The sequence below is a fragment of the Petromyzon marinus genome, chromosome 20, assembly GCF_048934315.1.
Source record: "Petromyzon marinus isolate PM22_M1 ecotype Great Lakes invasive population chromosome 20, UKy_Petmar_22M1.pri1.0, whole genome shotgun sequence".
Classification (NCBI taxonomy): Eukaryota; Metazoa; Chordata; class Hyperoartia; order Petromyzontiformes; family Petromyzontidae; genus Petromyzon; species Petromyzon marinus.
In genome coordinates this window covers 13,507,234-13,526,365 of record NC_133686.1, presented here as the reverse complement: position 1 = coordinate 13,526,365, position 19,132 = coordinate 13,507,234, and the positions used below count along the sequence as shown (strand labels likewise).

The 19,132-nt window shown below is 43.5% G+C and overlaps 2 protein-coding genes across 2 annotated transcripts; both read left to right on the top strand.

The window, feature by feature from the left end:
- The first annotated feature begins 126 nt into the window (after positions 1-126).
- Positions 127-3,147, top strand: LOC142925391 (chymotrypsinogen B-like). Its single transcript, XM_076068333.1, has 7 exons — positions 127-220; positions 542-645; positions 818-897; positions 1,348-1,429; positions 1,868-2,048; positions 2,262-2,401; positions 2,843-3,147. The coding sequence occupies exons 1-7, from the start codon at positions 169-171 to the stop codon at positions 3,002-3,004; spliced, it is 801 nt and encodes a 266-aa protein (XP_075924448.1). The 5' UTR covers positions 127-168; the 3' UTR covers positions 3,005-3,147.
- Positions 3,148-14,972: 11,825 nt separating this feature from the next.
- Positions 14,973-17,644, top strand: LOC116944032 (chymotrypsinogen B-like). Its single transcript, XM_032957426.2, has 7 exons — positions 14,973-15,050; positions 15,371-15,474; positions 15,647-15,726; positions 15,844-15,925; positions 16,364-16,544; positions 16,758-16,897; positions 17,340-17,644. The coding sequence occupies exons 1-7, from the start codon at positions 14,999-15,001 to the stop codon at positions 17,499-17,501; spliced, it is 801 nt and encodes a 266-aa protein (XP_032813317.2). The 5' UTR covers positions 14,973-14,998; the 3' UTR covers positions 17,502-17,644.
- The last annotated feature ends 1,488 nt before the right edge of the window (positions 17,645-19,132 follow it).

Below are 19,132 nucleotides of genomic sequence, written 5' to 3'. Positions count from 1 at the left end.
GCATGAGAACGTATCGACTCACCTCATATGGCACAAGACATGTACCAGCCATCTAAGGGCAAAGGTTGCAATCGATTTTATAGTTGAAACTCGCTGCTACGCAGCAGATTTTCTGTATAAAAGGGGCTGCCCAACGGCAGGAAGCCAGCACCGTCTACCACAGTCGCAATGTCTCTCTTCTGGCTCGTCTCCTGCTTCGCCTTCATCGGCGCCACCTTCGGTGAGTGTCTATGATAGTCATTGGTATTTCAAATGCAGAATTTGAGTTTTTTAAAAAATGTTCACTGTGTTATTGGCCAGAACGTATTAGCCCCTTCGGCCGTGCATATATTTAAGTTGATATAAATGTGCGATTTTTTATGGAAGTTTTAAGTGACCTATTCCTCCCAGGTCACTTCAATGAGGAAACCACTTTGTGGGAATTTAAGAGTTGCCATATGGAGAATTTTCAACAATGGCTCATGACCACCTGCAATGATAAGCAAGGTCCACAATTCATTGAGAACGGAGATGCTTTAACTTGGTGTTTGATGTATTATAGGGTGCGGTGTCCCTGCCATCAAGCCGGTCATCACCGGCTACTCCCGCATCGTCAATGGCGAGGATGCAGTGTCGGGCTCCTGGCCCTGGCAGGTGTCCCTGCAGGTGAGTCCTCAATGTTAGCGTATCGTGAGTCCACATCAACATGAACCATATCGCGGTGTTCCCAACAGACATGACAGTCAGCCCATACGAAGTGCTGTTTGGTATGTGAGGTGTGCTGCGCATGTCCCAGAGTGCGACACAACACCAATTCTGTCGCGTCTTGCCACTACAGGATTCCACCACGTGGCACTATTGCGGTGGCTCCCTCATCGACCCCTCATGGGTGGTGACCGCTGCCCACTGCGAGTTCAAGTAAGCGCATGCAAGAGTCACTGCGCCAGCGTAGCACCGCTCATTGTTAACGATTTAAAAGGAGGCAGAATATAAATTTCGATTTAAAGCTTTCGTGACTGCAATGATTCATCTTCTTTGGTTCTTTCGGTAAAGTCACGTAGAATGAGAATAAAATAATAAATTGATCAAATAAAATAACACAATAATATTCTCAGAACGTTTCGGCCACAACACAAGCGGCCTTCATCAGGTGAAGGGAGCGCTGTCCTACCAGACAGTCTCGCTCCCTTCACCTGATGAAGGCCGCTTGTGTTGTGGCCGAAACGTCGTGAGAATATTATTGTGTTATTTTATTTGATCAATTTATTATTTTATTCTCATTCTACGTGACTTTACCGAAAGAACCAAAGAAGAGGCAGAATATCTTTCTCAAACAGTAAATGTTCGGTTTCTTAAATGCCTTCGCAGCCCGTCCATTGACCGCGTCGTCCTGGGCGAGCACGACAGGAACTCCAACGCCGAGAACATCCAGTCTCTTGTCGTTTCTAAGGTAAACTTGCGAGTTATGACATTACCTCATGAACAATCCCCTCAACTTGTTAGACATTGAAATGGATGAAGTTCAACAGAGACCAAGTGTTTTTGATTCAAAGCTTTCGTTACTGCAGGGATTCATTTTCTTGGATCTTTCGGTTTTATAAAACAATATTGTTACATATTTTATTATTATTTTATTGTTTCCGTTCTACGTGACTTTACCGAAAAAACTAAGAAATAGAGACCAAGTGTATTGAACAAGTACCCTGAATTAAACAAACTTAGTTCGATTTAAAGCTTTCGTGACTGCAGTAATTCATATTCTTAGTTTTTTCGGTAAAGTCACGTTGAAGAGAAACAACAAAATAACGTGACTTTACCGAAAAAACTAAGAATATAAAACTTAGTTCGTTTAAGGTATTCTAACATCTCGTTCTGTTTGCACACACAGGCCATCACTCACCAGCAGTGGGACTCCTACAACATCAACAACGACATCATGTTGCTGAAGCTGGCTCAGCCCGCTCAGATCGTGGACCGTGTCTCTCCCGTCTGCCTGCCTGCCGCCTCGGATGTCTTTGCTGATAACATGATGTGTGTCACCTCCGGCTGGGGCAAGGTCCGCTCTTCCGGTGAGCATCGATGACCAATAATTAACACAATTTACTTTGTGCATGGTATTCATGTGGACTTCCTACAACTAGATGGACTTGACAAATTTGAGATTAATTCGTGCAAATAGAGTTATCAATAAACATGATCAACTATATGATCTGTTACCTCAAAAGAGATGATCTAACCATTATTCTATGTTATTTGGTATTCTTCTATGTGTGCGTTCACAGCCTTCAACACGCCGCCCATCCTGCAGCAGACTGCTCTGCCCATTGTGCCTACCGCCACCTGCCAGCAGAAGTGGGGCACCGTGAACGTCATCACCAGCGTCATGATCTGCGCTGGTGGTGCTGGAGCTAGCTCCTGCATGGTAAACGTTAACGGTATTTCTTTACGTAGCTAAAGTTGTTATATTTGAAGTATGTGTTTCATATCTACATCTGAAGGTTTAAGGATGGTGGGGTTTATGGGCCTATCTTGTAAAATGTAACGTATTTGAAAATAAACCCTTGATGAAAGTATTTGCCACGATAATAGGGTTGACATGCTTAATTTTTAGTGGGAATATCATTTTTTTTAAATCAACAAATATAAATTAGTGACAGCTCATTATTACCATGCACAATGCACATACAATACTTTAAAAAATGTGGAATGATTGCAGACTTTCACCACCATCTACGTGAAGTGTATCTCAACACAACTCAGTTGTCATCAAAGATGGGTAGGCAGATTTTAGTTTATTCTGTCTCGACATCGAAGGTCGTTTTCATACTCTTGTCGCTATGCACCTTGCGTGTCTTCTCCATAGGGTGACTCCGGCGGCCCCCTGGTGTGCGAGAAGAACGGCGTGTGGAACCTCGTGGGGATCGTGTCGTGGGGCAGCAGCTCGTGCTCCACCAGCATGCCGGCCGTGTACGCGCGCGTCACTGCCCTGCGCAGCTGGATTGACCAGACCATGGCTGCCAACTAGACACACCGATGGGCAACGATTCAGTAATTGCTTTCAATTGGTCGCATTGGATTCGTGATTGTGAACACCTTGGATTAGATATGATTCCATTGCTTGTGTTGATGATATGTTGTATCGTTAATAAACAAAGTGCTGACGAATAATTTTTCTCAATAATCTTTGGTTCTTTCGGCAAAGTCAGGTAGGTAGAAAAATAAATAATAAATCACGACGTTTTGTTTGCAACACAAGCAATCGTCATCAGGTGGAAAGTTACAGCAGTAGAACTGCTGAACAGGAAAGGGCTGCTGCAACAAGAGGTTATATATAGTTTTGAGGAGGGTGTCACTCAAGGGTAAGTAGGCGGGGTCAGAGATAGAAAGGAGTCCCGTCGCCGCATGCACGCACAACAGCTGCGTTAAAGGGAGAGATTGGCGTGTTAATGTAAACGAGTATGATGGAAAATGAGCCCCGTCGTCGCACACGAGCGCCGTCGCCGCACACACGCACAGCAGCTGCATTAAACGGAGAGATTGCCATGTTATTGTAAACGAATATAATGGAAAAATTGAGCCCCGTCTTCGCACACGAGCACCGTCGCCGCACTCACGCACAGCAGCTGTGTTAATGAGGGAGATTGGCATGTCAATGTAAACGATTTTAATGGGAAGATGGCATGTCTGTGTCAGAGGACCGGGCATAGCGCCACCTCATGGGCAACACAAGCTGCGGCATTGGTTGCTGCACAGTGAGAGGACAGCGCATCAACGCAAGAGAACCACCGTAACGGCGGCCGTGCCAGTGAGACATACAGCCTATTAAACAGCGAGAGCTACCGTTACATCGAGGTGGTTATGTTAGTGAGACCTTAGTCTGTTACTGTAAAGACATTTAAAAAGGTGATGTAATTCAGAGAGTCGGAAATAACTGCTAAACGGCAGGAAGGATTGAAATATCACAGCAAGTTATGAGTTTACCTGGTTAATAACATCCTTCCAATGTAAAGTTTTTGGGTTAGATCACGTTATTTATAAATGTGCCGTAACCCTCCACCACCCGACACGGACAATCAGTAAAAAAAGTGTCACGTTGACAAAAGACAAATAGTTCACTACTTTAGCCCACCTGTGTGTTGAAGAGTGAATCCACAACATTTACATTTTTTTTAGTACAACGTTTTGCTGGTAATTACATCCAGCATCATCGGGCAATTTGCCAGAATGGTGAAGCCCTCACTTGCTCCGGGTCTTAAATAGAGCAGCAAAAGCCTTAAAAAGAGCTCCAATTAAATAAAGATATTCAAATCCTGGTAGCTAATAAAGGCCGCACTACTGTGGTGATGTCACGAGCCGATTGTGATAATAAAATTAAAGATTTACTAGAGGCAAAGTACGTACATTAAAATCTAACGAGATCCAACTCATACTTGAGAACGTAAGACTATTGCAATCATTCAAAATTCATTAATCCCTATGAATGAGCAATACCAAATTAAGCCAAGGCCTCAAAACCACCTAGACTATATCGGCTACCAAATATTCGTAAAATTGGAATCCCATTACGACCCATAGTCAGTACAATTGGCTCTGCCACATTTAAATAAGCAAAATATATAACTAAACAAATACAGCCCTACATCGACAGTACATCTTAATTGATAAGAAATTCAGAACATCTTGTGAATGTGATTAAAGATATTAAACTTAACCCTAATGATATTCTGGTGAGTTTTTACGTGATTCTCTATCCACTAAGGTTCCAATTCTTTACACTAGTAAAGAATACAAGTTTACCAAAAGATATTCTGAAACTCGCTGACCATTGTTTGAATAACACCTACTTCTTATGGAGAGGTGATTTCCTTAAACAAAAGGAAGGAGCAGCAATGGGCTCTCCTTTATCTCCTGCTATAGCAAATCTGTACGTGGAATACTTTGAAAGAAGAGCAATTGCCTCGAGTACATTAAACCCATGATTTTGGTTTAGATATGTGGATGACACTTTTGTTGTCTGGCCACATTGTAAAGATACACTTAATGATTTTCTAAATCATCTCAATGCACAAAACCCGGCCATCCAGTTCACCATGGAAATGGAGGTAAATAATACTCCCGTTCCTAGATATTTTGCTTGGACATGGCATAAATGGTAAAATAACACAGCGTTTACAGAAAGCGAACGAAAACTGATGCCTATCTGAATGCAAATTCACATTATCACCCAGCTCAGAAATCCTCTCTTATCAAGACGCTCATACATCGGGCTAAAATAGTGTCAGAAGGTGAAAGTCTAGTGAGAGAGATGAAATATGTTAAAGAAGCACTACGACAGAATGGCTACAATAATGCTCAAATTAACAGAGCACTGAATGCCAAATCACGATCGCAAAGCAACACTGCTGAAAGCGATCAGATTGTTAAAACAATTAAAATACCATATATTTCAGGAGTAACTGACAAAGTAGCCTATGTTTTGCAAAAGCAAAACATTAAAGTAAGATTTGGTACAGTACACAAAATTCAAAAACTAGTATCTTGCACGAAAGACGAATTACCTAAATTATCAACAGAAGGTGTATATCGGATTAATTGTTTATGTGGCAGATGCTACATTGGACAGACGGAACATAACATCAGCGTTAGACTAAAAGAACACCAAAGAAATATTAAATTATCTCAAACACAACTGTCGGCAGTGACAGAACATGCTTGCCAACAAGGACACGTATTATTACTGGCAAAGACTAATTAGAGAATCCATTGAAATTGAGAGAAATAGAAATAACTTTAATTGCTCTGACAGTTACAGACTTAGTACAGCCTTGACGCATATTTTTAAATAATACGTATTACATTTCCTTATAGGGGAAACACATGATAATTAACGGATTACATACGTAGCATATAGTTACAATAACACACATTACAACTAATTACCAATCTACAACTTATTACTAATTATAATAATTTACTGATTACTAATCTATTATATAATTACAATACCCCCCCCCTCGCCTCAAATCACTGCACCTGAATGAGTTAAATGATGACGTCACCCTGCTGCTCTATTTAAGACCGGGAGCAAGTGAGGGCTTCACCATACTGGCAAATTGCCCGATGATGTTGGATGTAATTACCAGCGAAACGTCGTACAATTTTTTTTAAATGCTGTGGATTCACTCTTCAACACACCAGTGGGCTAAAGTAGTGAACTATTTGTCCTTTGTCAACGTGACACTTTTTTTACTGATTGTCCGTGTCGGGTGGTGGAGGGTTTCGGCACATTTTTAAATAACACGATCTAACCCAAATACTTGTATTATGAATAATATTTGTCGCGACAGCCTATGTGTTAAACTGATCCTTCCAATGATTGCTCAGTTTGTAACCATCTTCTCGGTTGAAATTGTGTTTAAATATCTGGATGGCTTCATGGACAAAGCTGGTGGTTCTCTTGCGTTGATACGCTGCGACGGTTACTTCTGCGACCTATTGTCTATCCATCCGTACACATTAATTTCTGACTCATCATGGCTAATCTGGACGGATGTATAGGCTGGCGAATACACACCCAGCTTGTGTGTATTTGGTCTGGGGACGGGGGAGGTCGTGGCACTGCGATCCCCTGACCTCATGTCGTGCATGACTCATTGCGGCTGGCCTGATGAACCTTGTTTTGCGCCCAACTCATCAGGGGCACCGCGATGTGACCTGTCCTGCGAGGGTCGGTCAATCTTCTTGCACCGGGAAACTGTGGGACTTTCCTCCAAGGGACCCCTCAGATTAAAACCCGTTGTGCCAGGCAATCCCCCGCCAGGACACTACGTTTGTGCGCTGCGTGTGTGTGATTAGTTTGGGGGCCAGGGGGGAGTTACGGCACTTGCGGAGTTGCTCCATGGCGCCACAGAACACTTGAAATAAAGTTTTGCCGTTTCACAAACCTCTAGTGCTCAGCTTTGCGGAGTCGCCCACTTCTCCAGAGGACAGAGCACAACACGGAGTATCTGCTCATCGTTTCTGAACTTTGTTATTTTTATTGTATATTTGACCTCGTTAGGATCCACAGGAGGAGAAGGACAGGGCGGACCGACAACTCGGTGCCGTGACTTGGATTTTTAAAATGCTAGTTCTCAATGCACAGATCAACTTAAATATCACTCCCAAAGCCAATATATCTACGATGCAAATTCAAAGTATGGCACAAAATCATAATTACTTAATGAAAAAATAACAACTTCATACTCTTTGGTTCTATTCGGTAAAGTCACGTCGATAAAAAATAAAAAAACAAAAATCACGTCATTTCGGCCACAACACAAGTGGCTTTCATCAGGTGAAGCGACCGTGTTGTCATGAGGACAGCGTTGGAGTGAAAACAGCCAAGCCCAGGTCGCGTCCTTTAAGCTGTGTGGGAGGAAGCAAAACGCTTGACAAAGGAATTTGCATGAAAATGAGCACGATGTACGTAGGAGGTGCATGGGCCACGATGGACCAGGAGCGGGTGGGGACCATGACGGACCAGCAGCGGGGGGGGGGGGGGGGCGGGGGGGGACACTAGAGGGAGTGAGTGGAGTGAGTGAGTGGAGTGAGTGGAGTGAGTGAGTGAATAGAGTGAGTGAGCGGAGTGAGTGAGTGGAGTGAGTGAGTGGAGTAAGTGAGTGGAGTGAGTGAGTGGAGTGAGTGAGTGGCGTGAGTGAGTGGAGTGAGTGGAGTGAGTGAGTGGAGTGAGTGAGTGGAGTGGGCAAGTTAGTGGAGTGAGTGAGTGGAGTGAGTGGAGTGAGTGAGTGAGTGGAGTGAGTGAGTGGAGTGAGTGGAGTGAGTGGAGTGAGTGAGTGGAGTGAGTGGAGTGAGTGAGTGAGTGGAGTGAGTGAGTGGCGTGAGTGAGTGGAGTGAGTGAGTGGAGTGAATGAGTGAATGGAGTGATTGAGTGGAGTAAGTGGAGTGAGTGGGTGGATTGAGTGAGTGGAGTGAGTGAAGTGAGTGAGTGGTGTGAGTGAGTGGAGTGAGTGGAGTGAGTGAGTGGAGAGAAATAAGCAGCTGTGAAAGTTTGGGATACCACTACTTGAATTTTTTTTTACTGTACCATAGAAAATTAGTTTAATGTTTGGTTTGATTTAGAACATCTTTCCAGTGATTGCTTAATTTGAAACCATCCTCTCGGTTGAAATTGTGTCTGTGTTTGTAAATCTGAATTGCCTCGTGGACGAATCTCTGATAAAAAAACCCGTGGGTTTGCAGAGAACCTTGGTATCGGAGAAAACTATATCATGATCACCCACAGCTTTGTAACAGTGGTCAGCTATGGCAGAAGAATTCGTTCTGCCGTGTTTTGAATCTGATTTGTGCTCGCGATTTCGGTCAGAGACATGTCGCTTCGTATCCCCGATATAGCAATCACCACAAGTGCAGCTCAATTTGTGAACCCCGGGGTACTGTAAGTCAGGAACGACATCGTTCACGGATGGGATCAGGTCACGGATTTTGTGTACTGTATTGAACTGGACCAAGATTTTGTGTTTGTTTAGAATTTTGGAGATCTTTTTACTAACGCCTGCTATATATGGTAGTGTGATGGTTTTGACCGGAGTATCAAGTGGTTGTTTCTGTATGGAGGTAGAAACAGCTTTTCGGATGGTTCGGTCAGAGTATCCGTTTCTCTTGAGGGCCAGGTGTGCATGTTTTAATTCACTGGTTAGATGGTGTTGGTCCGAAATGCAATGTGCCCTGTGGTATAACGTTTTGATGAGAGAATTCTTTTGAGCTGGGTGGTGGTGGGAATCAGGTTTCAAGTAGGAATCTGTGTGGGTGGGTTTACTGTAGACAGAATGCCCCAGTGAGCCATCAGGTCTCCTCTCAAACAGAACATCCAAGAATGGTAGCTTGCCATCTTTCTCCACTTCCATGGTGAATTTGATGGCGGAATGTCTAGAATTGATGTGGTGTAGGAAAAGGTTCAAAGCTGGAAGGGCATGTGGCCATATGACGAAAGTATTATCCACATATCTCTTCCACAGGGAAGGTCTGAGGGATGAAGTCTGGATGGCGTCTGATTCAAATTTCTCCATGAAAACATTGGCTATCACTGGTGATAAGGGAGAACCCATGGGGGTACCCTCATTTTATTTTGTAGAAGGTGCCATTCCAAGTAAAGTAGGTATTGTTGAGGCAGTGTCTAATCAGCGCAGGTGTATCGGGGTCTAGTCCATGTTGTACCAAATTTTCAACTATTTGACCATAGAGACCAAATGAGTTAAGTACTGCTGAGGAGGTCTTGCCAGTGAAAGGTAGCAAGGTATCTGACAGAAAACATGCTAGCTTATAGGTAGGGGAGTTGATCGTGGATACGATGGGTCGTCGTGGAGTGCCTTCTTTATGAATCTTGGGGAGACCATAGAATCTAGGGGGTCTTGCACCAGAAGGTCTAAAGGAGGAACGTTTAGTTGGTTCGATTAGGGAGGTCGAACTTGTGATGATATTGTTGGTTTTTATGGTTAGGCTAATAGTATGGTCATTTTTTAATTTTTGAGTAACTTCCATCGTTGAGTAGGTTCTGGATTTTGTTGTTGTACGAATCTTTATCCATATTTACAGTAGCGTTGCCTTTGTCGGCTGAGAGGATGACTTTATCACTTCTGTTTTTTTTAAATTCCCGAGTTCAGTGCGATCTTTTTGCTGATGTTGCTAATGGGTTTCTTAGCATTCTTAAGAATAGTGGCTATTTCAGCTCTCGTAACGTCTGCTTGGATGTGTCCTATGCTTTTAAGGGCCACATCGACCTGAGAGATGATATCATCTACAGGAATATATTTCGGGGTGACAGCAAAATTTAGCCCCCTAGCCAGTACTGTTTTCAGATTGTGCGAAATCGGGGTGCAACTCTGATTAATGACGATTTTGTTAACGTCTAGTTTTGTTATATGTGGGCCTGGGTTCTTCTTCGATATGTAGTTGAATTTAGAAATCACGTTAGCTTTGTATTTGACTGAAAGTGAATCGGCAGAATAAGCAGGCATGTTGTCTACGTGTTTCCAATCAGAAGGTGACATTTTTGTGTTAGCGTTAAATGAACTTGTAGGAGAGTCCTATCTAAAGTATCGAGTTCAAATCGGAGTAGTCTTATCCTCTCTGAGATTAAAGATAGGCTTGCCTTAAACAGAATGTGTTTAGAATTCGGTGATGATACAGCAGTAGATGCGAGTGTGAAAGCGATGGGTATTACCTTGTTGTCGCGGCATATTTTGAGGAAGGTCAGCGTCTCGATGAACTTTGACTTCTTGTCCCGTTGTCTTTTGAAAGCTCGAACAGATAGGTAAAAGCCCTCACCGTAGAAGTTATCAATTATAGATTTGAAGCTTTCGTGACTGCAAGGATCCATACTCTTTGGTTCTATTCGGTGAAGTCACGTAGGTAAAACATAAAATAATAAAAATCACGACGTTTCGGCCACAACACAAGTGGCCTTCATCAGATGAAGTGACCGTGCTATCATGAGGACAGCGTTGGACTGAAAATAGCCAAGCCCAGGTTGCGTCCTTTAAGCTGTGTGGGAGGAAGCAAAACGCTTGACAAAGGAATTAGCATAAAAATGAGCACGATATACGTAGGAGGTGCATGGGCCATGATGGACCAGGAGCGGGTGGGGACCATGACGGACCAGGCGGGGAGGGGGGGAGTAGAGTGAGTGAGTAGAGTGAGTGAGTGAGTGGAGTGAGTGAGTGGAGTGAGTGGAGTGAGTGAGTGGAGTGAGTGGAGTGAGTGAGTGGAGTGAGTGGAGTGAGTGGAGTGAGTGAGTGGAGTGAGTGGAGTGAGTGAGTGAGTGGAGTGAGTGAGTGGAGTGGGTGAGTGAGTTAGTGGAGTGAGTGGAATGAGTGAGTGACTGGAGTGAGTGAGTGAGTGGAATGAATGAGTGGAGTAAGTGGAGTGAGTGGGTGGATTGAGTGAGTGGAGTGAGTGAGTGGAGTGAGTGAGTGGTGTGAGTGAGTGGAGTGAGTGAGTGGAGTGAGTGAGTGGAGAAAAATAAGCAGCTGTGAAAGTTTGGGATACCACTACTTGAATTTTTTTTTACTGTACCATGGAAAATTAGTTAAATGTTTGGTTTAATTTTTAACATCTTTCCAATGATTGTTTAATTTGAAACCATCCTCTCAGTTGAAATTGTGTCTGTGTTTGTAAATCTGAATTGCCTCGTGGACAAATCTCTGATCAAAAAACCCATGGGTTTGCAGAGAACCTTGGTATCGGACAAAACTATATCGTGATCACCCACAGCTTTGTAACAGTGGTCAGCTATGGCAGAAGAATTCGTTCTGCCGTGTTTTGATTATTCTGATTTGTGCTCGCGATTTCGGTCAGAGACATGTCGCTTCGTCTCCCCGATATAGCAATCACCACAAGTGCAGCTCAATTTGTAAACCCCGGGGTACTGTAAGTCAGGAACGACATTCTTCACGGATGGGATCAGGTCACGGATTTTGTGTACTGTATTGAACTGGACCAAGACCTTGTGTTTGTTTAGAATTTTGGAGATCTTTTTAGTAACGCCTGCTATATATGGTAGTGTGATGGTTTTGACCGGAGTATCAAGTGGTTGTTTCTGTATGGAGGTAGAAACAGCTTTTCAGATGGTTCGGTCAGAGTACCCGTTTCTCTTGAGGGGCAGGTGTACATGTTTTAATTCACTGGTCAGGTGGTGTTGGTCCGAAATGCAATGTGGCCTGTGGTATAACGTTTTGATGAGATAATTATTTTGAGCTGGGTGGTGGTGGGAATCAGGTTTCAAGTAGGAATCTGTGTGGGTGGGTTTCCTGTAGACAATCTGAAAACAGTACTGGCTAGAGGGCTACATTTTGCTGTCACCCCGAAACATATTCCTGTAGATGACATCATCTCTCAGGTCGATGTGTTGCCCTTAAAGGCATCGGACACATCCAAGCAGACGTTACGAGAGCTGAAATAGCCACTATTCTTAAGAATGCTAAGAAACCCATTAACATCAGCAAAAATGAACGCTCTGAACTCGCGAATTTAAAAAAACAGAAGTGATATAGTCATTTTCTCAGCCGACAAAGGCAACGCTACTGTAATTATGGATAACGATTCGTACAACAACAAAATCCAGAACCTACTCAATGATGGAAGTTACTTAAAAATTAAAAATGACCCTACTAATAGCCTAACTATAAAAATCAACAAGATCATTACAAGTTAGACCTCCCTAATCGAACCAACTAAACGTCCCTCCTTAAAACCTTCTGCTACAAGACCCATAAGATTCTATGGTCTCCCCAAGATTCATAAAGAAGGCACTCCACTACGACCCATCGTATCCACGATCAACTCCACTGCCTATAAGCTACCACGTTTTCTGTCAGATACCTTGCTACCTTTCACTGGCAAGACCTCCTCAGTAGTACTTAACTCAGCTCATTTGGTCTCTATGGTCAAAGACGTTGTACTGTCCCCTGACGATATCCTTGTCAGCTTCGATGTGGTCTCCCTGTTCACCAAGGTCCCGGTACCTGATACCATTGAAATAATTGAAAATTTTGTACAACATGGACTAGACCCCGATACAATTGCGCTGATTACACACTGCCTCACCAATAATTGCTTTACTTGGAATGACACCTTCTACAAACAGAATGAGGGTACCCCATGGGTTCTCCCTTATCACCAGTGATAGCCAATGTTTTCATGGAGAAATTTGAATCAGGCGCCATCCAGACTTCCACCCTCAGACCTTCCCTGTGGAAGAGATATGTGGATGGTATTTTCGTCATTTGGCCACATGGCCTCCCAGCTTTGAACCTTTTCCTACACCACATCAATTCTAGACATCCTGCCATCAAATTCACCATGGAAGTGGAGAAAGATGGCAAGCTACCATTCTTGGATGTTCTGTTTGAGAGGAGACCTGATGGCTCACTGGGGCATTCTGTCTGCAGGAAACCCACCCACACATATTCGTACTTGAAACATAATTCCCACCACCACCTAGCTCAAAATAATTCTCTCATCAAAACGCTATACCACAGGGCACATTGCATTTCGGACCAACACCACCTGACCAGTGAATTAAAACATGTACACCTGGCCCTCAAGAGAAACGGATACTCTGACTGAACCATCCAAAAAGGTGTTTCTACCTCCATACAGAAACAACCACTTGATACTCCGGTCAAAACCATCACACTACCATATATAGCAGGCGTTACTAAAAAGATCTCCAAAATTCTAAACAAACACAAGATGCTGGTCCGGTTCACTACAGTAAACAAAATCCGTGACCTGATCCGATCCGTGAAGGATGTCGTTCCTGACTTACAGTACCCCAAGGTTTACAAATTGAGCTGCACTTGTGGTGATTTCTATATCGGGGAGACGAAGCGACATGTCTCTGACCGAATTCGCGAGCACAAATAAGATTTGAAACACGGCAGAACGAATTCTTCTGCCGTAGCTGACCACTCTTACAACGCTGTAGGTGATCACGATATAGTTTTCTCCGATACCAAGGTTCTCTGCAAAGCCACAGGTTTTTATCAGAGATTTGTCCACGAGGCAATTCAGATTTACAAACACAGATACAATTTCAACTGAGAGGATGGTTTCAAATTAAGCAATCATTGGAAAGATGTTCTAAATCAAACCAAACATTAAACTAATTTTCTATGGTACAATAAATTTTCTTTTCAAGTAGTGGTATCCCAAACTGTCGCAGCTGCTTATTTCTCTCCACTCACTAAACTCACTCACTCCACTCACTCACTCCACTCACTCACTCACTCCACTCACTCACTCCACTCACTCCACTCACTCCACTCACTCACTCCACTCACTCACTGCACTCACTCACTCCACTCACTCACTCACTCCACCGACTCACTCCACTCACTCACTCCACTCACTCCACTCACTCACTCCACTCACTCACTCCACTCACTCCACTCACTCACTCCACTCACTCCACTCACTCACTCCACTCACTCCACTCACTCACTCACTCCACTCGCTCACTCCACTCACTCTCTCCACTCACTCACTCCACTCACTCACTCACTCCACCGACTCACTCCACTCACTCACTCCACTCACTCCACTCACTCACTCCACTCACTCACTCCACTCACTCCACTCACTCACTCACTCAACTCACTCACTCACTCCACTCACTCCACTCCACTCACTCACTCACTCCACTCACTCACTCCACTCACTGCACTCACTCACTCACTCCACTCACTCACTCCACTCACTCACTTCACTCACTCACTCCACTCACTCACTCCACTCACTCACTCTACTCCCCCCCCTACCCGCTCCTGGTCCATCATGGCCCATGCGCCTGCTACGTACATCGTGCTCATTTTTATGCTAATTCCTTTGTCAAGCGTTTTGCTTCTGCCCACACAGCTTAAAAGACGCCATCTGAGCTTGGCTGTCTTCACTCCAACGCTGTCCTCATGACAGCACGGTCCCTTCAACTGATGAAGGCCACTTGTGTTGTGGCCGAAACGTCGTGATTTTTGTTATTTTATATTTACCTACGTGACTTTACCGAATAGAACCAAAGAGTATGGATCTTTGCAGTCACGAAAGCTTCAAATCTAGAATAACAACTTCAGTTTGTTAGATCTTAATATGTTTGTTTTCAGGGCCCTCAATATAATACTGTTGCGACATTTGCACTTCATTTTATTGCAATGAAAGTAATAATTTGTTCGAAAATCATGAGAATATTCATTCAAAAAAATGGCAAAGCTTTACATTTTAAACGTTATAGTCAACATCACCTCAAAATATTACTCAAAACTTAAAATGTTAAAACTTCAGCTTACGTCACCTTTCTGCATGAGAACGTATCGACTCACCTCATATGGCACAAGACATGTACCAGCCATCTAAGGGCAAAGGTTGCAATCGATTTTATAGTTGAAACTCGCTGCTACGCAGCAGATTTTCTGTATAAAAGGGGCTTCCCAACGGCAAGAAGCCAGCACCGTCTACCACAGTCGCAATGTCTCTCTTCTGGCTCGTCTCCTGCTTCGCCTTCATCGGCGCCACCTTCGGTGAGTGTCTATGATAGTCATTGGTATTTCAAATGCAGAATTTGAGTTTTTAAAAAAAGTTCACTGTGTTATTGGCCAAAACGTATTAGCCCCTTCGGCCGTGCATATATTTAAGTTGATATAAATGTGCGATTTTTTATGGAAGTTTTAAGTGACCTATTCCTCCCAGGTCACTTCAATGAGGAAACCACTTTGTGGGAATTTAAGAGTTGCCATATGGAGAATTTTCAACAATGGCTCATGACCACCTGCAATGATAAGCAAGATCCACAATTCATTGAGAACGGAGATGCTTTAACTTGGTGTTTGATGTATTATAGGGTGCGGTGTCCCTGCCATCAAGCCGGTCATCACCGGCTACTCCCGCATCGTCAATGGCGAGGATGCAGTGTCGGGCTCCTGGCCCTGGCAGGTGTCCCTGCAGGTGAGTCCTCAATGTTAGCGTATCGTGAGTCCACATCAACATGAACCATATCGCGGTGTTCCCAACAGACATGACAGTCAGCCCATACGAAGTGCTGTTTGGTATGTGAGGTGTGCTGCGCATGGCCCAGAGTGCGACACAACACCAATTCTGTCGCGTCTTGCCACTACAGGATTCCACCACGTGGCACTATTGCGGTGGCTCCCTCATCGACCCCTCATGGGTGGTGACCGCTGCCCACTGCGAGTTCAAGTAAGCGCATGCAAGAGTCACTGCGCCAGCGTAGCACCGCTCATTGTTAACGATTTAAAAGGAGGCAGAATATCTTTCTCAATCAGTAAATGTTCGGTTTCTTAAATGCCTTCGCAGCCCGTCCATTGACCGCGTCGTCCTGGGCGAGCACGACAGGAACTCCAACGCCGAGAACATCCAGTCTCTTGTCGTTTCTAAGGTAAACTTGCGAGTTATGACATTACCTCATGAACAATCCCCTCAACTTGTTAGACATTGAAATGGATGAAGTTCAACAGAGACCAAGTGTTTTTGATTCAAAGCTTTCGTTACTGCAGGGATTCATTTTCTTGGATCTTTCGGTTTTATAAAACAATATTGTTACATATTTTATTATTATTTTATTGTTTCCGTTCTACGTGACTTTACCGAAAAAACTAAGAAATAGAGACCAAGTGTATTGAACAAGTACCCTGAATTAAACAAACTTAGTTCGATTTAAAGCTTTCGTGACTGCAGTAATTCATATTCTTAGTTTTTTCGGTAAAGTCACGTTGTAGAGAAACAACAAAATAACGTGACTTTACCGAAAAAACTAAGAATATAAAACTTAGTTCGTTTAAGGTATTCTAACATCTCGTTCTGTTTGCACACACAGGCCATCACTCACCAGCAGTGGGACTCCTACAACATCAACAACGACATCATGTTGCTGAAGCTGGCTCAGCCCGCTCAGATCGTGGACCGTGTCTCTCCCGTCTGCCTGCCTGCCGCCTCGGATGTCTTTGCTGATAACATGATGTGTGTCACCTCCGGCTGGGGCAAGGTCCGCTCTTCCGGTGAGCATCGATGACCAATAATTAACACAATTTACTTTGTGCATGGTATTCATGTGGACTTCCTACAACTAGATGGACTTGACAAATTTGAGATTAATTCGTGCAAATAGAGTTATCAATAAACATGATCAACTATATGATCTGTTACCTCAAAAGAGATGATCTAACCATTATTCTATGTTATTTGGTATTCTTCTATGTGTGCGTTCACAGCCTTCAACACGCCGCCCATCCTGCAGCAGACCGCTCTGCCCATTGTGCCTACCGCCACCTGCCAGCAGAAGTGGGGCACCGTGAACGTCATCACCAGCGTCATGATCTGCGCTGGTGGTGCTGGAGCTAGCTCCTGCATGGTAAACGTTAACGGTATTTCTTTACGTAGCTAAAGTTGTTATATTTGAAGTATGTGTTTCATATCTACATCTGAAGGTTTAAGGATGGTGGGGTTTATGGGCCTATCTTGTAAAATGTAACGTATTTGAAAATAAACCCTCGATGAAAGTATTTGCCACGATAATAGGGTTGACATGCTTAATTTTAAGTGGGAATATCATTTTTTTTTAAATCAACAAATATAAATTAGTGACAGCTCATTATTACCATGCACAATGCACATACAATACTTTAAAAAATGTGGAATGATTGCAGACCTTCACCACCATCTACGTGAAGTGTATCTCAACACAACTCAGTTGTCATCAAAGATGGGTAGGCAGATTTTAGTTTATTCTGTCTCGACATCGAAGGTCGTTTTCATACTCTTGTCGCTATGCCCCTTGCGTGTCTTCTCCATAGGGTGACTCCGGCGGCCCCCTGGTGTGCGAGAAGAACGGCGTGTGGAACCTCGTGGGGATCGTGTCGTGGGGCAGCAGCTCGTGCTCCACCAGCATGCCGGCCGTGTACGCGCGCGTCACCGCCCTGCGCAGCTGGATGGACCAGACCATGGCTGCCAACTAGACACACCGATGGGCAACTATTCAGTAATTGCTTTCAATTGGTCGCATTGGATTCGTGATTGTGAACACCTTGGATTATATATTATTCAATTGCTTGTGTTGATGATATGTTGTATCATTAATAATAAAGTTGCTGACCAATAATTTTTCTCCATAATCTTTGGTTCTTTTGGTAAAGTCAGGTAGGTAGAAAAATGAATCACGACGTTGTGTTTGCAACACAAGTAATCGTCATCAGGTGGAAAGTTACAGCAGTAGAACTGTTGAACAGGAAAGGGCTGCTGCAACAATAGGTTATATATAGGTTTGAAAAGGGTGTCACTCAAGGGTAAGTAGGCGGGGTCAAAGATAGAAAGGAGTCCCGTCGCCGCATGCACGCACAACAGCTGCATTAAAGGGAGAGTTTGGCATGCCAATGTAAACGAGTATAATGGGAAATGAGCCCCGTCATCGCACACGAGCGCGGTCGCCGCACTCACACACAGCAGCTATGTTAATGAGGGAGATTGGCATGTCAATGTAAATATTTTAATGGGAAGATAGCATGTCTGTGTCAGAGGACCGGGCATAGCGCCACCTCATGGGCAACACAAGCTGCGGCATTGGCTGCTGCACAGTGAGAGGCCAGCGCATCAACGCAAGAGAACCACCGTAACGGCGGCCGTGCCAGTGAGACATACAGCCTATTAAACAGCGAGAGCTACCGTTACATCGTGGTGGTTATGTTAGTGAGACCGTAGTCTGTTACTGTAAATACATTTAAAAAGGTAATGTAATTCAGATAATCGGAAATAACTGCTAAACGGCATGAAGGATTGAAACATCACAGAAGTTATGAGTTTACCTAGTTAATAACATCCTTCCAATGTAAAGTTTTAGGGTTAGATCGCGTTATTTATAAATGTGCCATAACCCTCCACCACCTGACACGGCCAATCAGTAAAAAAGTGTCACGTTGACAAAATACAAATAGTTCACTACTTTAGCCCACCATTGTGTTGAAGAGTCAATCCACAACATTTACATTTTTTTAGTACGACGTTTCGCTGGTAATTACATCCAGCATCATCGGGCAATTTGCCAGAATGGAGAAGCCCTCACTTGCTCCCCGTCTTAAAAAGAGCAGCAAACACCTTAAGAGAGCTCTAATTTAATTAAGCTATTCAAATCCTGGCAGCTGATAAAGGCCACACTACTGTGGTGATGTCACGAGCTGTTTGTGATAATACAATTAAAGATTTACTAGAGGCAAAGTACCTACATTAAAATTAAACGAGATCCAACTCATACTTTAGAACGTAAGACTATTGCAATCATTGGAAAATAATTAATCCCTAAGAATGAGCAATACCAAATTAAGCTAAGGTCCTCAAAACCACCTAGACTATATGGGCTATCAAAGATTCGTAAAATTGGAATCCAATTACGACCCATAGTCAGTACAATTGTCTCTGCCACATATAAATGAACAAAATATATAACTAAACAAATACAGCTCTACATCGGCAGGACATCTTAATTCATAAGAAATTCAGAACATCTTGTGAATGCGATTAAAGATATTAAACGTAACCCTAATGATATTCTGGTGAGTTTTAACGTGATTTCTCTATTTATTAAGGTTCCACTGAA

Coding starts and splice junctions, on each gene's coding strand:
- LOC142925391 (XM_076068333.1), top strand. CDS start 169: ATGTCTCTCTTCTGGCTCGTCTCCTGCTTCGCCTTCATCGGCGCCACC. Junction 1,430..1,867: donor AGTCTCTTGTCGTTTCTAAG/GTAAACTTGCGA, acceptor TTGCACACACAG/GCCATCACTCACCAGCAGTG. Junction 2,402..2,842: donor CTGGAGCTAGCTCCTGCATG/GTAAACGTTAAC, acceptor TCTTCTCCATAG/GGTGACTCCGGCGGCCCCCT.
- LOC116944032 (XM_032957426.2), top strand. CDS start 14,999: ATGTCTCTCTTCTGGCTCGTCTCCTGCTTCGCCTTCATCGGCGCCACC. Junction 15,051..15,370: donor CTTCATCGGCGCCACCTTCG/GTGAGTGTCTAT, acceptor GATGTATTATAG/GGTGCGGTGTCCCTGCCATC. Junction 16,545..16,757: donor GGGCAAGGTCCGCTCTTCCG/GTGAGCATCGAT, acceptor GTGCGTTCACAG/CCTTCAACACGCCGCCCATC.